Genomic DNA, 17,860 nt, shown 5'->3' with positions numbered 1-17,860 from the left:
CTTTGCCATGATGACAGTACATAATATTTGACTAGATATTTTTCAAGACACTTCTATACAGCTTAAAGTGACATTTAAAGGCTTAACTAAGCTAAATAGGTTAGCTAGGCAGGTTAGGGTAATTAGGCAAGGTATTGTATAGCGATGGTTTGTTCTGTAGACTATCGAAAAAATGTAGCTTAAAGGGGCTAATAATTTGGACCTTAAAATGTTTTTTTTTATTAAAACTGCTTTTATTCTAGCCGAAATAAAACAAATAAGACTTTCTCCAGAAGATAAAATATTATCAGACATACCTGTGAAAATTTCCTTGCTCTGTTAAACATCATTTGGGAAATATTTAAAAAAAGAAACAAAAATTCAAAGAGGGGGCTAATAATTCTGACTTTAACTGTATATTCCAGATCAAAAATTACTACCATACATTTTACCTCAATTTACAGATGACTGAAATGTCGTTCAGTATAACAATAGTTGATATACCAAACAATCTTTTCAGGCACACTCAGATCATAAATCATTTGTTTACACATTAAAGAGTTTAAAAGAAGCCATAATACTAATTGTCATTTTAGATCTTATTATTTGCTACTATCCTTTCAAATCAGTAGGTTTTATACCCAGTTGTCAGCAAAAACCTTTTAATTATTTAACATATAATAAAACTGAGCATGATCACATATTATATATATATATTTATTTATTTTTTATTTTTTTTTTTTTACAATAGCATCTCTTATGTTTAATGGAAACCATCTATTATTTATTATTATTATAAAGTTAATGTGAAGCAGAGAAGATATTGTCCTTGCATTTAATATATAAAATCTTGTTTAAAATGGGGCTTTGACTTTTGCTAGTTCATTCATATCTGACATGTTTATAATGTCTGTAAGTAATGTTTGCAATATCAGATACAGTAAACGTCTTGAAGGTACAACACCTGCTCTGTTAAACTCCAGGAAACGGATGGAAACAGTCAGATCTGTTTTTATCACTTGGCTTGTGGGCTTATGAGGGCGAGAGGAAACCTTTCTGCCATTGAATGTCTGTGGGCTAAAGGGTTTTGATTCCTCGTCTGCAATCGAAAGATGATCTCCAATGCTCGCTCTGCCCACTGTAATACCTCGCCTTTGCCAGATGATTTCTTTTCAAGGCTGACGGGGGAAGAGCAGAAGCCACAGATAAGGTAGCTGGATCAGCCCCTGGCCAGCTGTGAACCCGATAGCATCTGTTTAAAGCATCTAAAGGAAGAGCGCTCCTTTTTAAGTCTGCACTGCTAGTTATCTCACTTTTATCCTGCACATGTAAGGGGAATCCACAGATGGCCTGGGATCTGATAGAAATACAAATGTGATATCATTGACTGTGCTATCAAAAAAGGATGGCTTCACAAAAGAAGTGTGACTCTGTCTCTCGCTGTCTCTTAGAGGTAAACAGACAAGCCAAAACAGAGATCCTCTTCGCAGCAGATGTGGTTAGACATTATTCTTTCATCATTGCCGTCCAGACGAAACAACTACTGACTGAACTCTGAACAATGTCTTGCATTCAGAAACACACTAACAATTAGTGTTTTTTTTTTACATTATGGATTGTTACACAATTTAAATAAGGGTGAATTTCTAACTGAATCTTCCCTATCTCCATTGTCTAGTTTCTCAAGACTGCACTTTAAACTACAGATTATTTATACAGCATGTTCTCCTGTTTTTCTTGCAGTCCATCATTTTCATAAGGGACCAAAATGCTCGTGGACAGGAAATATCTGGGTATATAGACTACTCCCACCGACTAAAATCTGAAGACTTTGAGCCATATTTCAGCGGAAAGAAAAGGCTTTTGCCAAAAACATCTGACTTAAGGTAAGCCTACTTATATTATGACCCATCCGTGATGGTTTCCCGCTACTATTGTTTTGGTGGATGTGCTACTGAACATCTCAGAGGTTAGATGTTCCCAGATTAATGTGCAGGAAAGCAGCATCCAACTGATCCCTGAAGCATTTGTCTTTGTGACAAGGAAGCCCACTCCAAATGGTGCATGAAAATGAGCATGAAATACAGTGAAAACAAAACAGACTCACTGTTCATAAAACAGAGGAAGAGTGGGTTTTTGCAATAACCAGTGCATTCAAAAAAAGAGCAGACGTACATTGTGAGTAATGGCTTTTCATTCTGTGATGTTAATGTTAGTCTATGATGATCCTCTGTAAAATAAGTTAGTAAAATAAAACCATTCCAAAAACGATTTATAGTGTACACTCTGTACACTTTACTGTTTGTTCAAACTACTTTTTAAAATAAGCTGAAACCACAACTCTGGAGGTTTTTTTGCAACAACTTCATTGTTTTATGTTCAATGCACTTAAATTTGTAAAAACTAATAAGTTAACCTAATTTCCTCGTGTTGTACCCACACAAATAGATTTATTGGAACGCAGGTTTTTACAGTGTTGCACTGATTCACTTTACTAATTTCTAATTTCATGATTAATAAAAAACAAGTATTCACAGGGTAAAACAAGGAAAATTTTGTATATTTTAGGTGAAATACTCCCAGGGCCATTTTATATTGAAGTCGATATTTAGCCACACCATATTGGTGTTTCGTAGCATCTAGTTTTTATAAGGTGGGTTGTTAGCCCAACACTCAACCTGGAAGACAAGTACATACACTACAGACAATTTAGCTTACCCAATTCACCTACAGCACATGTCTTTGAATTGTGGGGGAAACTGGAGCACCCGAAGGAAACCCATGCAAACACGGGGAAAACATGCAAACTCCACACAGAAATGCCAACAGATCAGCCAGGGCTGGAACCGGCAACCTTCTTGCTGTGTGTTGCCCACTGTGCCACCGTGTCGCCCTAGGTGAAATACTTCACTGTTTAAAATTATTGAGTCCGCCAACAATTCTTGTCTAATTTTCTTAAAATATCAGTTTAGACGATATTTGTATTGAGACTGGCAGAACAAACAACACAGATTTTTGAAATTTGCTGCTCAGCATGTACAAGCTTAGCATTATTAGCATGTTACGTTAACTGAACATGATAAGCTAACTAAGTTAGTGGCCATTCTTTCTTTCTAATGCAGTCCTTTGACTATGAGGGTAAACATAAAACACTTACACTGCAAAGATAGATTAGTATGGTGTGCTTGATTTTGTAATCCTATTCACATTGATAGTTCTTTCATACAAAAGTCTGTCACCTGTAAACTAATCAAGGTTGTACACCCAAGCAGAAAGTTAGGGGGTTGAATCTCACTTGGCGCAACTTTCTTAATTTGCTCAGCAGTAAAATAATCCTAGACACCATCATGATATTTCAGCCATCAAAAAAGACATCCAGCCAAATGATGATAAAGCTCTGATGTGTGCAAGATTCATCATCTAGTTGCACTGGGACGCATTGTGAGTGATGTATCCTGGGGTCACTGGGTGTTTTGGGTCTTTCAACATCAGACACCCTCGCCCAGGTGACCCAGCTAAGTTTGATCAGACCCCAGCATGCATCCCAGTAGCTATCACCTACGGATTCGTCCTCTATATCCATAGCCATCTTGTGGCTTTCTCTGCAGCTTCACAAACAGACTTAATGGCGCTTTTCTGTAGCTTTTGGGGCAAGATGGTACTAGGCATTGGACAATAACCGTTTTTAAGGTTTGGAAAAGTCAAGGTTTTAAAAAAGTCACAATTTTCTGCAATACCGTTCCCAAGGTATGTGTATAATTTTTTATTTACTTTTTTTGTTTGTTTTTAGGACAACAGTATCTCCAGCAGAAAATATATCCAAACATGCCATTTTAAATAGTAAAAAAATCAGTTTTTGAAATAAATGAAGACAGCAGAAGTCAATGATCCATTTCCATTATTTAACCTGACCCCAAAATATTTGAAATGTTTCTCAAACTAAAATATACTATATTTAAAAGGGATTTTTTGTTTGTTTTTTACTCATACATTTAATAATAATATATTTTAGATCATCACAATCCCAATACCGTGAAACCATGATATTTTTATCCAAGGTTATCATACCTTCAGAATCTTATACCGGCCCATGCCTAGATGGTACCTACCATCTTTGAAAAGATGATAAGCAAATCTATCATCTCACTGAAAGCTTTGACTAGAGCATCTAAAAGCCACGTCAATCACTTCAGCTGATATACTGTACATGACTTTCAATCTCACCCATATCCGTGTTGCTTGGTGTTGAACCTGAATCAATTATCATTGACATATTATTTTAGCCAATCACAGACATTTCTGTTGACCGCTTTAATACAATCCCAACCCATAAGTTGCAGTCTGTTGCTACACCTGACAGCATGTGAAGACGAGCCATCCAACTGGTCTAGATTTGTTATTCTAGATATTCATTTTTTTGCATCTTTGTTTTTCAAGCCTCTTCGATGTGTTCTTGAGTAGTTCACACATAAAGACTGCAGACTGCTGAACACCTGCAGATTTTCCCCAATCACAGCCTGAACTGTTGGTGACCTTGTTCATTTGCTAATTGGGCTTCAATTAGGATAAAATTCTGTAGTGTAAAGCATCAGTTAGGATGTTGTTTTGATATTGTAAAAAATGTATTATAAATTTTACCAAGGCTATGGTAAAGGTAATGGCCATTACTGCTTACAGCTATATTTTTTATGCAATTTTGTAAATGCACCTAAAATCATTAAATCTTATTGACCTTATTCTGCTCTGCATAATTAGGCTCTTTATTAGAACTTATGATTTTGTATTAGATTTCAGTATTAGAAATTATTAGGAACAACAAATGGCAGAAAACAGTCTACACTCCAAAAATTTTGTTTGCTGTTTGTTCAAACTACTGATTTAAAATGAGCCAAAACACAACTCTTGATTTTTTTCATTAATGTTTGAATGTTCAATCCACTTAAATGTGTGAAAAATAATAAGCTAATTTAATTCCTTCATGTTGTCCCAACACAAAATTGATTGATTGAGCATTTTTTTGTGTGAGTCATGGGTGTCAAACTGGATTTCTGGAGGGCAACAGCTCTGTACAGTTTTGCTCTAACCCCAATCAAACACAGCTGATCCAACTAATCAAAGTGTTCAAGACTACTAGAGACTAATAAGCAGGTGTGAGTTGGAGGTTGTGGCGACGCAGTGGCGCAGTAGGTAGTGCTGTCGTCTCACAGCAAGAAGGTCGCTGGTTTGAGCCTCATCTTGGTCAGTTGGCGTTTCTGTGTGGAGTTTGCATGTTCTCCCTGCGTTCGCGTGGGTTTCCTCCGGGTGCTCTAAAGACATGTGGTACAGGTGAATTGGGTAGGCTAAATTGTCCGTAGTGTATGAGTGTGAATGAATGTGTATGGATGTTTGCCAGAGATGGGTTGCAGCTGAAAGGGCATCTACTGCATAAAACATGTGCTGGATAAGTTGGCGGTTCATTCCGCTGTAGCGACCCCGGATTAATAAAGGGACTGAGCCGAAAAGAAAATGAATGAATGAATGAATGAGTTGAAGGTTGTTGGAGCTAAAATCTGCAGAGCTGTGACCCTCCAGGAATTGAGTTTGAGACCACTGGTGTACGTAAAAATAAAAGAATGTAGAAAATACCAGCAAGCAACATCAAACAACATAATGCAATAAGGTTCCAATGGCTGAGCTTGCTCTTACACATAATATTAAGATCAATACATTTTCAAAAATATCTCAAATTATCTGTTCGCTAACATGAAGCAACTTGCCATTCTGCTAAAACGGGACAAAAAATTTAACCCCAATATTATAAAATAATAAATGAATACATAATAATAAATACAGAAAAAGCATAGCAAATTGAAGACGGTCATTCTGCTATTTATACTGAATACATGTATTCACGATTAAACAACTGAATGCAAAAATGTAATTTTGCCATTTTAATACATCTAAAGCTGCTACAGTATGCACGCCAACTGTGTGTGTGTTTGTACATCAGCATCCTAACTGCCACAGTTCATGATCTAATCAAAGGAAGTAAAGGAAGTACACTACAGCATAAGCATTCTCATTTCCTGTGTACTCCCAACCAACTCCATCTCTTTCTCTCCCTACTTCTTTCTTTTTTAGTCCCCTTTTCTCTCCCTCCCTCTCTTTCTCTCTCTCTGTTCTCTCTTTCCTCCACCATCCTTCTCACGGGAACAATAACAGGCAGTGCTTGTGGTTACAACTAAGATGGAGCAGATGCTGTGTTCTTCCCATACAGATGCATGAATTCACTCTACAGCTGACAGATTTTGACTGCCTCACCACAAAAATAAAGACTACAAATGTCATGGCCACCAGCTGAGGACAATCACATTTGTCTTAAAGGGTTAGTTCAGACAAAAAAATATATAATTATGTCAATATTTAATAGTGATGCATGATCATGATTTTCCATCTTAAAAAAAAAAAAAACTAGCAAATTGGCTAATTCGACACTAATTTTCAATTTTATTTGTGCTTTTTTACCTAAAAGCTATAAAAAATGGTTATGTGTTAAAAAAAAAAGTGTATTAGCTTCATCACATGCTAAATCTACAGGGATTTCAAATTCGAGGCAACAGCTGCACTTCAATCTTTATTCACACAAATGAGCAACATGAATCACCTTGGGCAGTTTGTGACTTAAAAAAAGACTATATATTTCAAATATATGAAGTGGAAAAAAATAAATAGGGAAAATAGGGAAATAATAATAAATAATGAAATGAGGCTACATTTAACTTTGGTACGGACATAAAACTGTGGACATGATGGGTAAAAAAGCTATTTAATTTTCTTACAGCATGGGGGCAATTCTTTGATTACTGTGAACAATGCAGCTGCTCTGGTCCTATTTAATATGGATTATTATAAAGATTTGATTATACAGAGATCATCTAAAAAGAAAATACAATCTTACTTTTATTATGACAGCATGTTGTATAATAAATGCCTTACTCCTCCAATATTTCACACATCATGAACAGTATGTGTGCCATTGAGTTTTTTCCAAACACCCAACTAATGTACTACAATCCAAAAAAAAAAAATGAAATTTTATCTTCAGACACAGAATTATATTGAATGAAGCCCATGTACATTAAGTGATCACCTAAATGAATCACCTGTAATGAAAACTGGCTAAACACAAATGTGATCCGTACAGTATTTCATGTTGAAAGGAATCACAAAAGTATAAAACTAATAAAGGTTCAAGTTAGAGCTTGTTCTTATAACTGCATCTTGTGTTTTTCAGTTGTCAGCAACATTTGTCTGCATTTGTCCGGCTGCATTTGTGCCCCGTCTTCAGCTTCTCTGATCTCTGTTAACATTTCCTTCATAGACTTTTTAGTATAAAGTTGTTGTACAAATAGACCAGGCAAACCGAAATCAAAAACCATCTGGTTACTGATTGCATGTTTTTAACAAAAATCATCCAATTCCATTTTTTTTGCAAGTCAATCAGTGCATCCATAATTATTACTCAGCCTCATTTCATTCCAGACCCCTGATAACTTAGTTTTAGTACTGAAAATGAACAAAGATATTTTAAATGAAATCCAAGAGCTTCCTCACCATCCATAGTCCAGAAAGGTTCCATAAAACATAATTTAAACAGTCCATGGGTCTGTTCTTCGTACATGGATTACTCAATTAGCTGGATTTGGATATTGACGATTTGACATGATCCAGTATTATTTTGTTCTTCAATACATCCTAAGAATTGTTGTCATAGGAACAGTTCTGGTAGCTCAAATCTGCTTAGGAGCAGCAGCTTATTTCATATAAACGGGATTAGATCAGGTCATTTTAAGCAATTCTGATATTTTCTAACAGTAGTAGTTGTATATATATATATATATATATATATATATACACACACACACACACATACACAAACACACAAGTTTAAAAATATATAAATAAAACCTCTCTTTAAGGGGTTTAAACAGAACATTTATTAATATGGACTTTTTAGATACAAATGTGTTATCTTGAATCATTTAAGCGAGGTATGAAGAACGGACCCCATATGTCTTCAGTGGTTCTATCATAATATTATCAAGCTATGAGAATAGGCACATGCTCGGTGTCAGTATAGGGCACTAGAGTGATATGCCCATTATGCGTGTCATGTTCGGTCAATCTGCTGATGTATTTCCTGGGTTATTACATAAGGTCTGGGTTTTATTTTTTGTTTTTTTTTACTTTAAAAGAGTCAGGACTGTTGCTATCCATGGAGGATGAGGGAGCTCGCAGATTCATCTAAAATATATTCATTTGTATTCGAAGATGAACAAAGGTTTCAGGGGGTTGTAACCACATAAAAGGGAGTAATTAATAACATAAATTTAGAGTTCGTGTGAACTAACACTTTAATGAGGGGAATTTAAAAAAAGAGCTGACAAAAGAGAAAAAAAAACAATAAAATCAGCCTATCAATGTGTGGTGAGACTTGTTATAGAAACTGCAAACCTCTAGTGATACACCCAATGCAACTAATGTAACTACATTGTTTTAGCTTCATAGATGGCTATCTATCAAGAGATATATAGATAGCTAAATCTTTTTGGCTAAATCTGCTTTCTTTGGTTAAATGGACTCAAGGGCGGCTTCCTTTCCAGATTTCTCACTAATTCTAGGTTACGAACCAGATTTTTTGCTTTCTCATTGATCCATAGAGTTACAGCTGGGGATTTTTAAAACACTCTTAAAACACTCCATCAGGCTTTAGTTTGGTAACCATAGAGCTCTGAGGTACACAAACATCCTTTTTTTTCTTAGTGTTGTGTAGCGTAATAGTAAAGACACAGACCTGTTATTAACAGCATGATAATTGTTTCCACAAAGCCCAGGTTTTTCACACATTGGTAGATTAGTGTGGGTGGGTTGCCATCCAGCTGCACTATCAATATTAAACATTTCACTTTACCAGGTGACATATCTGCAGGGACAATATGGGACCAAAAAGTGTCAAAAACAAAAACGTGACAAGTTGCACATGCGTTTTCAATCACTAAAATAACGAATGAACCAAATGCTCAGAGAGTCCTTCAGCTTCCTCTGACTTGAAAATGTAAAAGCTTTGGAGCATTTTTTTCTGCCCATCTTTTCATGTTCTCTGTTAAAATATCTCACATCTGTCCTGTTTCTTCGACCAAAAGTAAGTGGTTTACCATTGCATAAAAGTGGTCAACCCAAAAATGCTAATTGCTATATGGCATTTCAATATAAATAGACACAGAAAATGCTGTCAAACCTTATTTTAAAAAAGGAGGAAGTGAATACACGTCCTAGCTTCTGAGTCCCTCACAAAGTTTGACATTTTGTATATGTTACAAACCGTGTGGAGAGAAGAAAAGCGAAGACTATACATTTTTTGTGTGTGCATGGCAGGACTAGAATGTTTGATTCAAAGGGCAAACAGAACATGAACTAAACTTGTCATTTCATGCATCACGGTATTTCTCCACAGACTCTGGCTCTTGTGAGGGTCTGCCATGTTTACCATTACAGCAGTCACTCCGATGGCAACCGTCTTTCCTGTGGTGCAAAATGGCTAGAGGAGACCCCATGAGGATGTTTAATCCAGACAATTACTTTTTGTTTATGTCTTATTAGCCAGTCTTTTCACTTTGAGCACTCTTTTGTTTGCTTTGGTGACGAGCACCATGGTTTCTGGTCACCTTGTGAGGAAATGCCAGACAGGGAAGTTTTAGGTGTCTTTCCATCACTCTCTTACACACAAAACCATATGCAATAAATGATGTTATACTTTTCAAGATATCGGCCTGCTGAGCACTGGAAAAAAATCCACTTAATTGTTTATTTATTGAAGTTTTTTCTCAGATTGAGGACAAGTGTTGCTTCTTGTTGTCTACATTTGTATAAATACTTAACATTTATGCCTAATGTAGGCATGTTAGGGATTTATTATGCAGTTATATGTCATAGTATCCACAAAATATTTTTACAACTGCTATGCAAATATTCAAATGTCTTTACGCAGCATCGGGGATTGCTACTGAACCAAATCCTCCCCATCTTGAAATCAAGGGGATTTTGTGCATAGGTTTGTTCAGTGATTTATATCCTTGAGGTTAGGTTATACAGATGCTGTTTATAAGTTTTGGACTGCTAAGTAGCTTTAGCAATACAAACCATATAGCGTGTTGGCTGACGTCCACAGTGTTATCATCATGACGGAGAATAAAAAGCTCTTGTATCCATTTGCCTCTCCTTCAGACTTATAAAGAGCCTCTCCCCAAAGTCCAGCTTTGTTCTTGGACCACAAACTACTGCTTGGGAAAAGCTGAGGTCCATTTGCGCAAGCCTCGCTGCCTCAGAGTGTGACATTTGGAGTTGTGTTTCTGCAAAGCAGCTGTTTTCCAGCAGTTGAGCTTGGGCCAGATGCTCTCGTTTTTCATTATAGCTTATTGCGTGCATTAATTATATTTTAGATCTATTCTCACTGCCATTTAGAGTGGCCTGCTGGGTCTCAGTCTTTATATTGATCAGTACAGACACTGGAATTTTCAGGAGCAGTGTTTTTTTTATTTGGCTTGGAATGTCTTGAAAGTTTTGTAGGAGCTCATGTGTGAACATCGATTTCTGAAGCCGGACATCTATTCTTGAACATATTCAAATAAATATCCCAATGTCTCTGTATTCAATTAGAGGGAAACTGATACATCAGTGAAATGCAAAGACTAAAATAGTAAAATGGCTACATTTCAAAGTAACAGTTGCTTTCTTTAAGAATTCACTTGGAAAATGAAAGCATGTACACTGCATGAAAAGAAAAAGGTTTTGGGGTAGAACATACATGCATTTTCCTCGGGCTTAGTCTCTATTTCAGAGGTCACCACAGCGGAATGAACTGCCAACTATTCCAGCATATGTTTTACGCAGCGGATGGCCTTCCAGCCACAACCCAGTACTGGGAAACACCCATACAATCATTCTCACACACACACACACACACACACACACTAGTAGTGTATTACAGCCAATTTAGTTTGTTCAATTCACCTATGGCACATGTCTTTGGACTGTGTGGAACCAGAGCACTCAGAGGAAACCCACACCAACACAGGGAGAACATGCAAACTCCACACAGGAATGCCAAATGGTTCAGCCGGGACTCGAACTTATTTTTTTTTAAAATAAAACATTTGAAATGTCAAATCTGGCGTTCTGAGTAATTTTGTCTGCAAAAGTGATTCTTTATTCTGTGTGTATTTCAAACTATTTCAAATCCATAACAGAGTTGTAATATCCATAGCATAGCTTTTCTTATAGTAATCTTCATAAAATCTATTAAATATGTAAACATAGAAGGATATTTTAAAGTTCAGCTAAGACCCCTTCATCATGTGGATGTCATTATTTAGACATTAGACTTAAAATCCACTTGAAAGAACTTGTCCAATTTACTAAAAATGCTGTCAGTTTATGTCATAAGAAATAAATGCCTATTTGCCTCAAATATATTTTAGAAAAACATATTTTGCTTATCAGTGCTCTGAGATTATGTATTTTGAGTTTAATTTCACAAATAGAGCTGGACAATAATTCAATATCAATATATATCACGATAGATTTTTTTTCAATAACGGTGATATGATTTATAAACCCATTTCCGGAATTTCGATATATAAATTTGCATAAATATATATATATATTTTTTTTATTATATATATAAAATCTTATCTAATATCACTTGTCACTGAATGACGGTCAGTGCTCAGCCGTCAGAAAGAGCGTGATGTCACTTTTGTGATGCTGTACATCACAGACACACTGCCGGCGCTCAGCAGTTGGTTAAGCTCCGTTGCAAAGTTTTAGCTACAAAATGAGTGCTCTAAATACAGATATGAATGAACCAGCTTCCAGAAGTATGAATGCTGATTAAATAGTTGATAAGCGAGGAAAGACTAATGCAGTGGTGTGGAAGTGGTTCGGCTTTTTAAGTTTCTATAAACTTATAGTTTCGGTGTTCTGCAGCTTCAAACCAGCGGTGTCAGAGGAGAAGGCAATGAAGCAAACACAGATGGCTATGAGGCGCCGTGTAGGATTTAAATCAAACTTTGCTCATCAACACATACATAACACGTGCATATACACCTATAAATTACTCTCATATACACCTATACTATTGAATGTTCAAAACATGTATGAAAATTGCGCTTATGCATATAAACTTGATGCATGCATACACCCACATACACACGCACGTAGATAAACTCGATACTTGAATAAACACCCACATTAACACACGCACGTACAACTCCATCCTTGCATATACTCGATCCTCGCATAAACAGCTAAATTAACACTCACATACACATAAACTCGCTGCATGCTGGCAAATAGCACTCGCACAAACTTACAAAATAAAATTCACAAACAAATTGATCAGGAATCTGGTTATTGCAAAGCTGATGAAATAGAAAGAATGGGATTAATAGAGGTATTCAATCTGTTAAATAATGAACATGTGTCATATAAAATAATATAAAACAGTCCATATAAATAGACTATATAAAATATGAGAAATATTTTATGTTAAACCTTTTTAATTTAATTGGGTAATTGAACACAAATATAAATAGACAGATAGAACCCTTAAAGGATGTTCAAGATGAAGAGCAACCAGAAGTATGAATATACTCAAACATCTCTTTTCTATTGCAAATATTAATGTAGCCTATACTCTTTTAGATTTTTTTATTATTAAAATTATTATTCTTTTTCTATGTTTTTTTACTATGTGGATGTCATAATTGTAAGATTTTGGTATTATTTCAATTGTTAAATATTAGGCATATACAAAAAAAAAAAAAAAAAAAAAATGTTGGTCAAGCTAACCCCCACGAACTATCTCTTTATATATATTATCAGAGTCAGAGTTTTATTTATTTGATGGTTTATTTAACATTTCTTGTTTGTAAAGGCTAAATACAAATAAAAAGTGAAGATAAATTGTTTTGTACTATTTAAAAAAAAACTATTTGTAAGAGCCTGGAGGTACTATAGACTGTACAAATTCAGTTTGCAGACATTTGTGGATACAGACATCCATTGTGTGTGTTCTTGACAATTTTTCCTGGCTTTTTAATATTGTCCATATCGATATCGGAATTATATCGTATCGACCGAAATTAAGAATTATACCATGATATAAGTTTTTGCCATATCGTCCAGCCCTAATCACAAACCATATTGCTGGAATTCATTCGTTCATTTTCCTCCAGCTTATTCCCTTTATTTTATCAGGGGTCACCACAGTGGAATGAACTGCCAACCTATCCAGCATATGTTTTATGCAGCGGTTGTCCCTCCTGCTGCAACCAAACACTGGGAAATACCCATACACTCTCACATTTCAAACACATACACTAAAGCAAATTTAGCTTATTCAAGTCACCTGTACCGCATATCTTTGGACTGTGGGGGGAAACCGGAGGAAACCCTTGCCAACACGGGGAGAACATGCAAACTCCACACAGAAATGCCAACTGACCCAGCCGGGGCTTAAACTAGCGACCTTCTTGCTGTGAGGTGACAGTGCTAACCACTGAGCCACCGTGCCACCCTAATGCTGGAATTGCCAACTATAATTATTAGTTTGCATTAGGTTTACAGACACTAAAAGGTGTTTACAAACACTTCCAATTAAATATTAAATACAACACAATGCGATGTGTAACGTTAAATACAAAGAAAACATCTGTGAACATCCATATAAATATAATGGATAATCATATAAATACAAAAGATGTCTTCATATTAACAAACTTGCAAAGTTAATTTTAAAATATATTTTAAAATACTGTTACAACTGTTAAAATATCCAAATCATAAATACTTCATGTACAAAACAACATCATTTCTGACATATTCACAGATATTCTGCGATATGTTATTTAGCAGCGGTCAATGCAATTTTTCTTTGAAATTTCTATGATTTAGTCCCTAAAATTAAAATTAAAGATGTATTGTTTCTTTATTTTAATTCAATATGTTCTCCAACCATATTAATTCATTTTAGCTATTTAATATTTTTGAGAAAAAAGCCACCATAAATATCATTTTGTGAATGTCAAGAGCATGATTGCACTTCTGCCTTGTAGCAGTTGTCAATAGCAATACATAGAACAAGAATGAAGGAGCAAAACTATTTCCATTGGCAGAACACTGAATAGACTGAATGTCTTAAACACAGCTAAACACCTGGCTTTTCTAAGCACATTTGATCAAACTAAAAACTGTAAATGAATTCATTTTCTTAAGAATAGCAAACATGGCCAATCCTACTTTTTTTTTCAAGTGAGCAGTTTTACTTTTTAGTCTTAAGTTTATATTATTCCCCAAAGTGGTTCAATCATACTGCAGTGGTCTAAACCTTTAAGGCTTGCGTTTTAATCTCTAAACAATTAGAAATGTATTAACCTCAACCTTTTCTTTCAGCTTCTACAACTGGAGGACGCAGGTGTCCAAACACAATACCAGCTCAAACTATGAGGTAATCACAGAGAATCCAAGCGGTCTGCTCTTCAAGTGCAAGAACGACAGGAAAATCTTGAATGTTGACCCAGAGGTGAGCAGCTTTGATAGGAGGGGTAAACAGAGAGTGCTGACCTCTCTCTTAGTTCTCATTTACCATCCACAAGTAAACCAACACCTGCACTATGTTTAACAGAGTATTTGTTTAATGAATCACTCAAGCGTGATTAAGAGTTAAAAAGGCCATTGTATTTTCTCTGTATTACTATTAGTTACAGTTTTTAGTCCGTTGAGTACAGGGTTAGTTCACCCCAAAATGGAAATTCTATCATCATTTTCCCATCATCATTGTGTTGTTATCTGTCTTTGCAACACAAATAAATATGTATTTTTAAATCAAATTTGAGAGGTTTCTCTCTCCATTGTAAGTTTTTTTTTTCACTTAAAACCTGGATCCATTGACACATTCACAAAGAAATGAAAAATAAATTGATATGCATATAATGGTGTACATATGCAGCAAAAACCTTGCTGTCTAAACTTTTTAGTTGAATCTATAGAACTTTTTTAGCAATCTCAATTTACATCAGTCAAACTGACTAAAATTATGGTAACACTGTAAAAAAAAGTTGACCCAACTTAAAATTAAAACAACAAACTTAAAGTTGAGTCAACTCAAAAATGTCCTGAAGTTTGACGCCTTAAAATTTAAATTGAGTCAACTTTTTTTTTTTTTTGTGTGTAGTCAGTTCTAAAAATTCAGTTGAAAACTAAATAACTTATTAAAATAAAGTCACACAAAACATTTACTGTCATAAATTTTGTTTTTTGGTGGTTTGTTTGTTTTTTATTTGGTTTTAGGGGTTTTCACCTTTATTATACAGGACAGTGGAGTTGAGACAGGAATACTTTGGGAGCAGAGAGAGGAGGGAAGGATCAGCAAAGGACCTTGAGCCAGGAATCAAACTCAGGTCGCCGTGAGCACCTCAGTGCTTTATGTCAGCACACTTTACCGCTAGGCTATTGGCACTGACTTAATTTAGGTATTTATTCATATATACTAAACATTGATCAGCAAGCACAGAAGAAGTAAGCTCATTGGTTCTTTCAAAAGATCAAACATGCTGATGTGACATAAAAATAAACACCACTGGTTCTTGTGTGCCAAGCAAACATGATTGAGCTTCTGTAAACAAATTTTGATACCATAAACATTATACACTGAATCTCTGTGTTTATGACCATCAAAGCCTAAATTCATTTTTTTTCATAAATAGATCTGTCACATATAAAGTGATCACGTCTCTTTAGCCTTTTATGAAATTACTCAATTTTGAGTATATAGACTTTCAGTGGGAGATCTTGCAGATATGATTAAAAATATTATTATTTATGTAATAAAGACGATTAAGTCTATGGTTTGGAATGACACAAGGGTGAATAAATGATGAATTTTCATTTTGGTGTGAACAAAACCCGCATGTGCACATAAAATCCTAACAGCAACATTCAAGCTGTGAGCAGGCAGAGTCTTCATGAAATCCTTCTATCATCATATCAAATAGCCTCCGTGTGAAGTGGAGAGACTGTATTGTTGCACCTGGGTATCATTTTTGCTCCAATCTCTCAAAATATCCATCAGAGTGGGTTAGAGCGAACCGCGAAATTTAGTCCAGGAACCTGTGCCACTAGTTTTTTGCCTGTGTGCCCAGGAGCTATGAGTGCATGCTATTTTGGAAAAGAGGCAACGCTGCAGACCGGCCTCTTTGAACACAAACTCGCCCAGGCTGCCTCGTTGAGGGCGAGATGGCAGAGGCGAGTATTGCCTGTGGTCGAGCACACCCCGACCAGGCCAGCTATTAAAAACGAGGGGAGGCTAAGGAACCCAGACACTGAAACCGCCTGTGCACCCAGAATCCAACCTCAGGCCCCCACCACGCATGACCTCATTGCCCATGTGGATGCATTCCTTCATACAAACTGGCGGAATCATGGCATATTAAACCCTGCATTTGATTTGTTTGTTTGTTTGTTGTTGTTTTTCACACCCCATTTGACATAGCCAGCAATGTGAACATTTCAAAATTATAAACCCAAATTCTTCTTTGGGTTATGTTCACTTTTGACGGAATCATCCGCCAGAGTAGCAGTTGGTGGTTTAGTCTGATAACCAGTCCTTATAAATCAACAGCTAATGCTTTTTTGCTCATTTCATTTTTGGGGAATGTTCAGCATATGTTTGTATTTATCTCTGCTCTAAACAAAAAATCGGTTAACCCAGACAAGTTTGATGTACGGTAAATACATAGAATGAATGTAAACCTAAATCTTCTGACATGTTCCCCTTTAATAATGGATCCCAGCTGGCTTAAGATCTTATTTATTCTTGGTGGAGGCACCCTATGGAGTCCATATTTTAAAGTCACACCCACAGTGATGTTTAAACAGCAAATCAAACTTATACTGCAAGATATGCACTTTTTCTCTGCTTTAGTAATGTAAATAGACATTTGAGTTGCATCCAAAATTGAAATTTTGTGCACTGCAGTGTTTTGAATCTTAAAGATAAGTGTAAAAGTTAAGCGTGGGATTACTGATTTATTAATGTGCACTGAATAATGTTTGTCTCCTGTAACTATAACCAATGTGTAAGAAAGAGATTCGGGCCTCTAAAAAGCTATTCGGCATCCATTTAATCTTGCAACAGTTCTTGAAAATATATTATGGAGTGTTTTCTCCTGTAGTAAATCGGTTTTAACATCTTTTATTTTTTTTCTGTGACCCAACAGGAATTACCTGGCGATAGCTCCACTCGAACTCCTGTCCAATCTGACCTATATGTGCATGTTGTCATTTATGATCACGTCACCAGAAAACCCACCACCAGATCCTGTACGCCACTCTCCAATTAAATGTATTAAAAACACACAGAGTCTCTAATTTCGTCTATATAAAAACAGCGTTAATCTTACATTATTGACTTCCTTTTGTGCACAACATCTGGATACGCAGAGTAGCACATCTGTGCGTTTTGATCTATGATTTACATTTTCTATACTGAATCAGACTTCACTGTAAAACTATTTTAAGTCATTTCACAAGATTTAAATGCATTTATGAATACAAATTTCATTCTGTGTGTTATTTTTTTCTAAATGCTTTCCTATTTGAATCATCAACGATCCCACATTTGAGCCACTAAATGACAGAGCTCTCCGAGATTGTCTGATGATGCACTCACTTGGGAACCTGAGCTTTGCATTGTATACTCTTATCTAAAACAACTCCTCTGTTTGTCTGAACACATCAAAGATAAATCCCTTCAGAAACATGGGGGTTCTTTCATGTCCCCGCA

At 35.8% G+C, this 17,860-nt stretch overlaps 1 protein-coding gene across 1 annotated transcript in view; it reads left to right on the top strand.

Annotated features, from left to right (window-relative positions):
• cfap299 (cilia and flagella associated protein 299) overlaps positions 1–17,560 on the top strand; it is an 85,856-nt gene extending 68,296 nt beyond the window's left edge. The window contains exons 3-5 of the mRNA XM_056457139.1: positions 1,723–1,865; positions 14,470–14,599; positions 17,295–17,560. Coding sequence (XP_056313114.1) covers positions 1,723–1,865; positions 14,470–14,599; positions 17,295–17,417 — 396 coding nt within the window. The 3' untranslated portion in view covers positions 17,418–17,560. The remainder of the gene's footprint in view (positions 1–1,722; positions 1,866–14,469; positions 14,600–17,294) is intronic.
• Positions 17,561–17,860: the final 300 nt, after the last annotated feature.

This window comes from Danio aesculapii, chromosome 5 (assembly GCF_903798145.1).
Source record: "Danio aesculapii chromosome 5, fDanAes4.1, whole genome shotgun sequence".
Taxonomy (NCBI): Eukaryota; Metazoa; Chordata; class Actinopteri; order Cypriniformes; family Danionidae; genus Danio; species Danio aesculapii.
The sequence above is the reverse complement of the archived record's forward strand: the minus strand, read 5'-3'. Positions and strand labels throughout refer to the sequence as shown.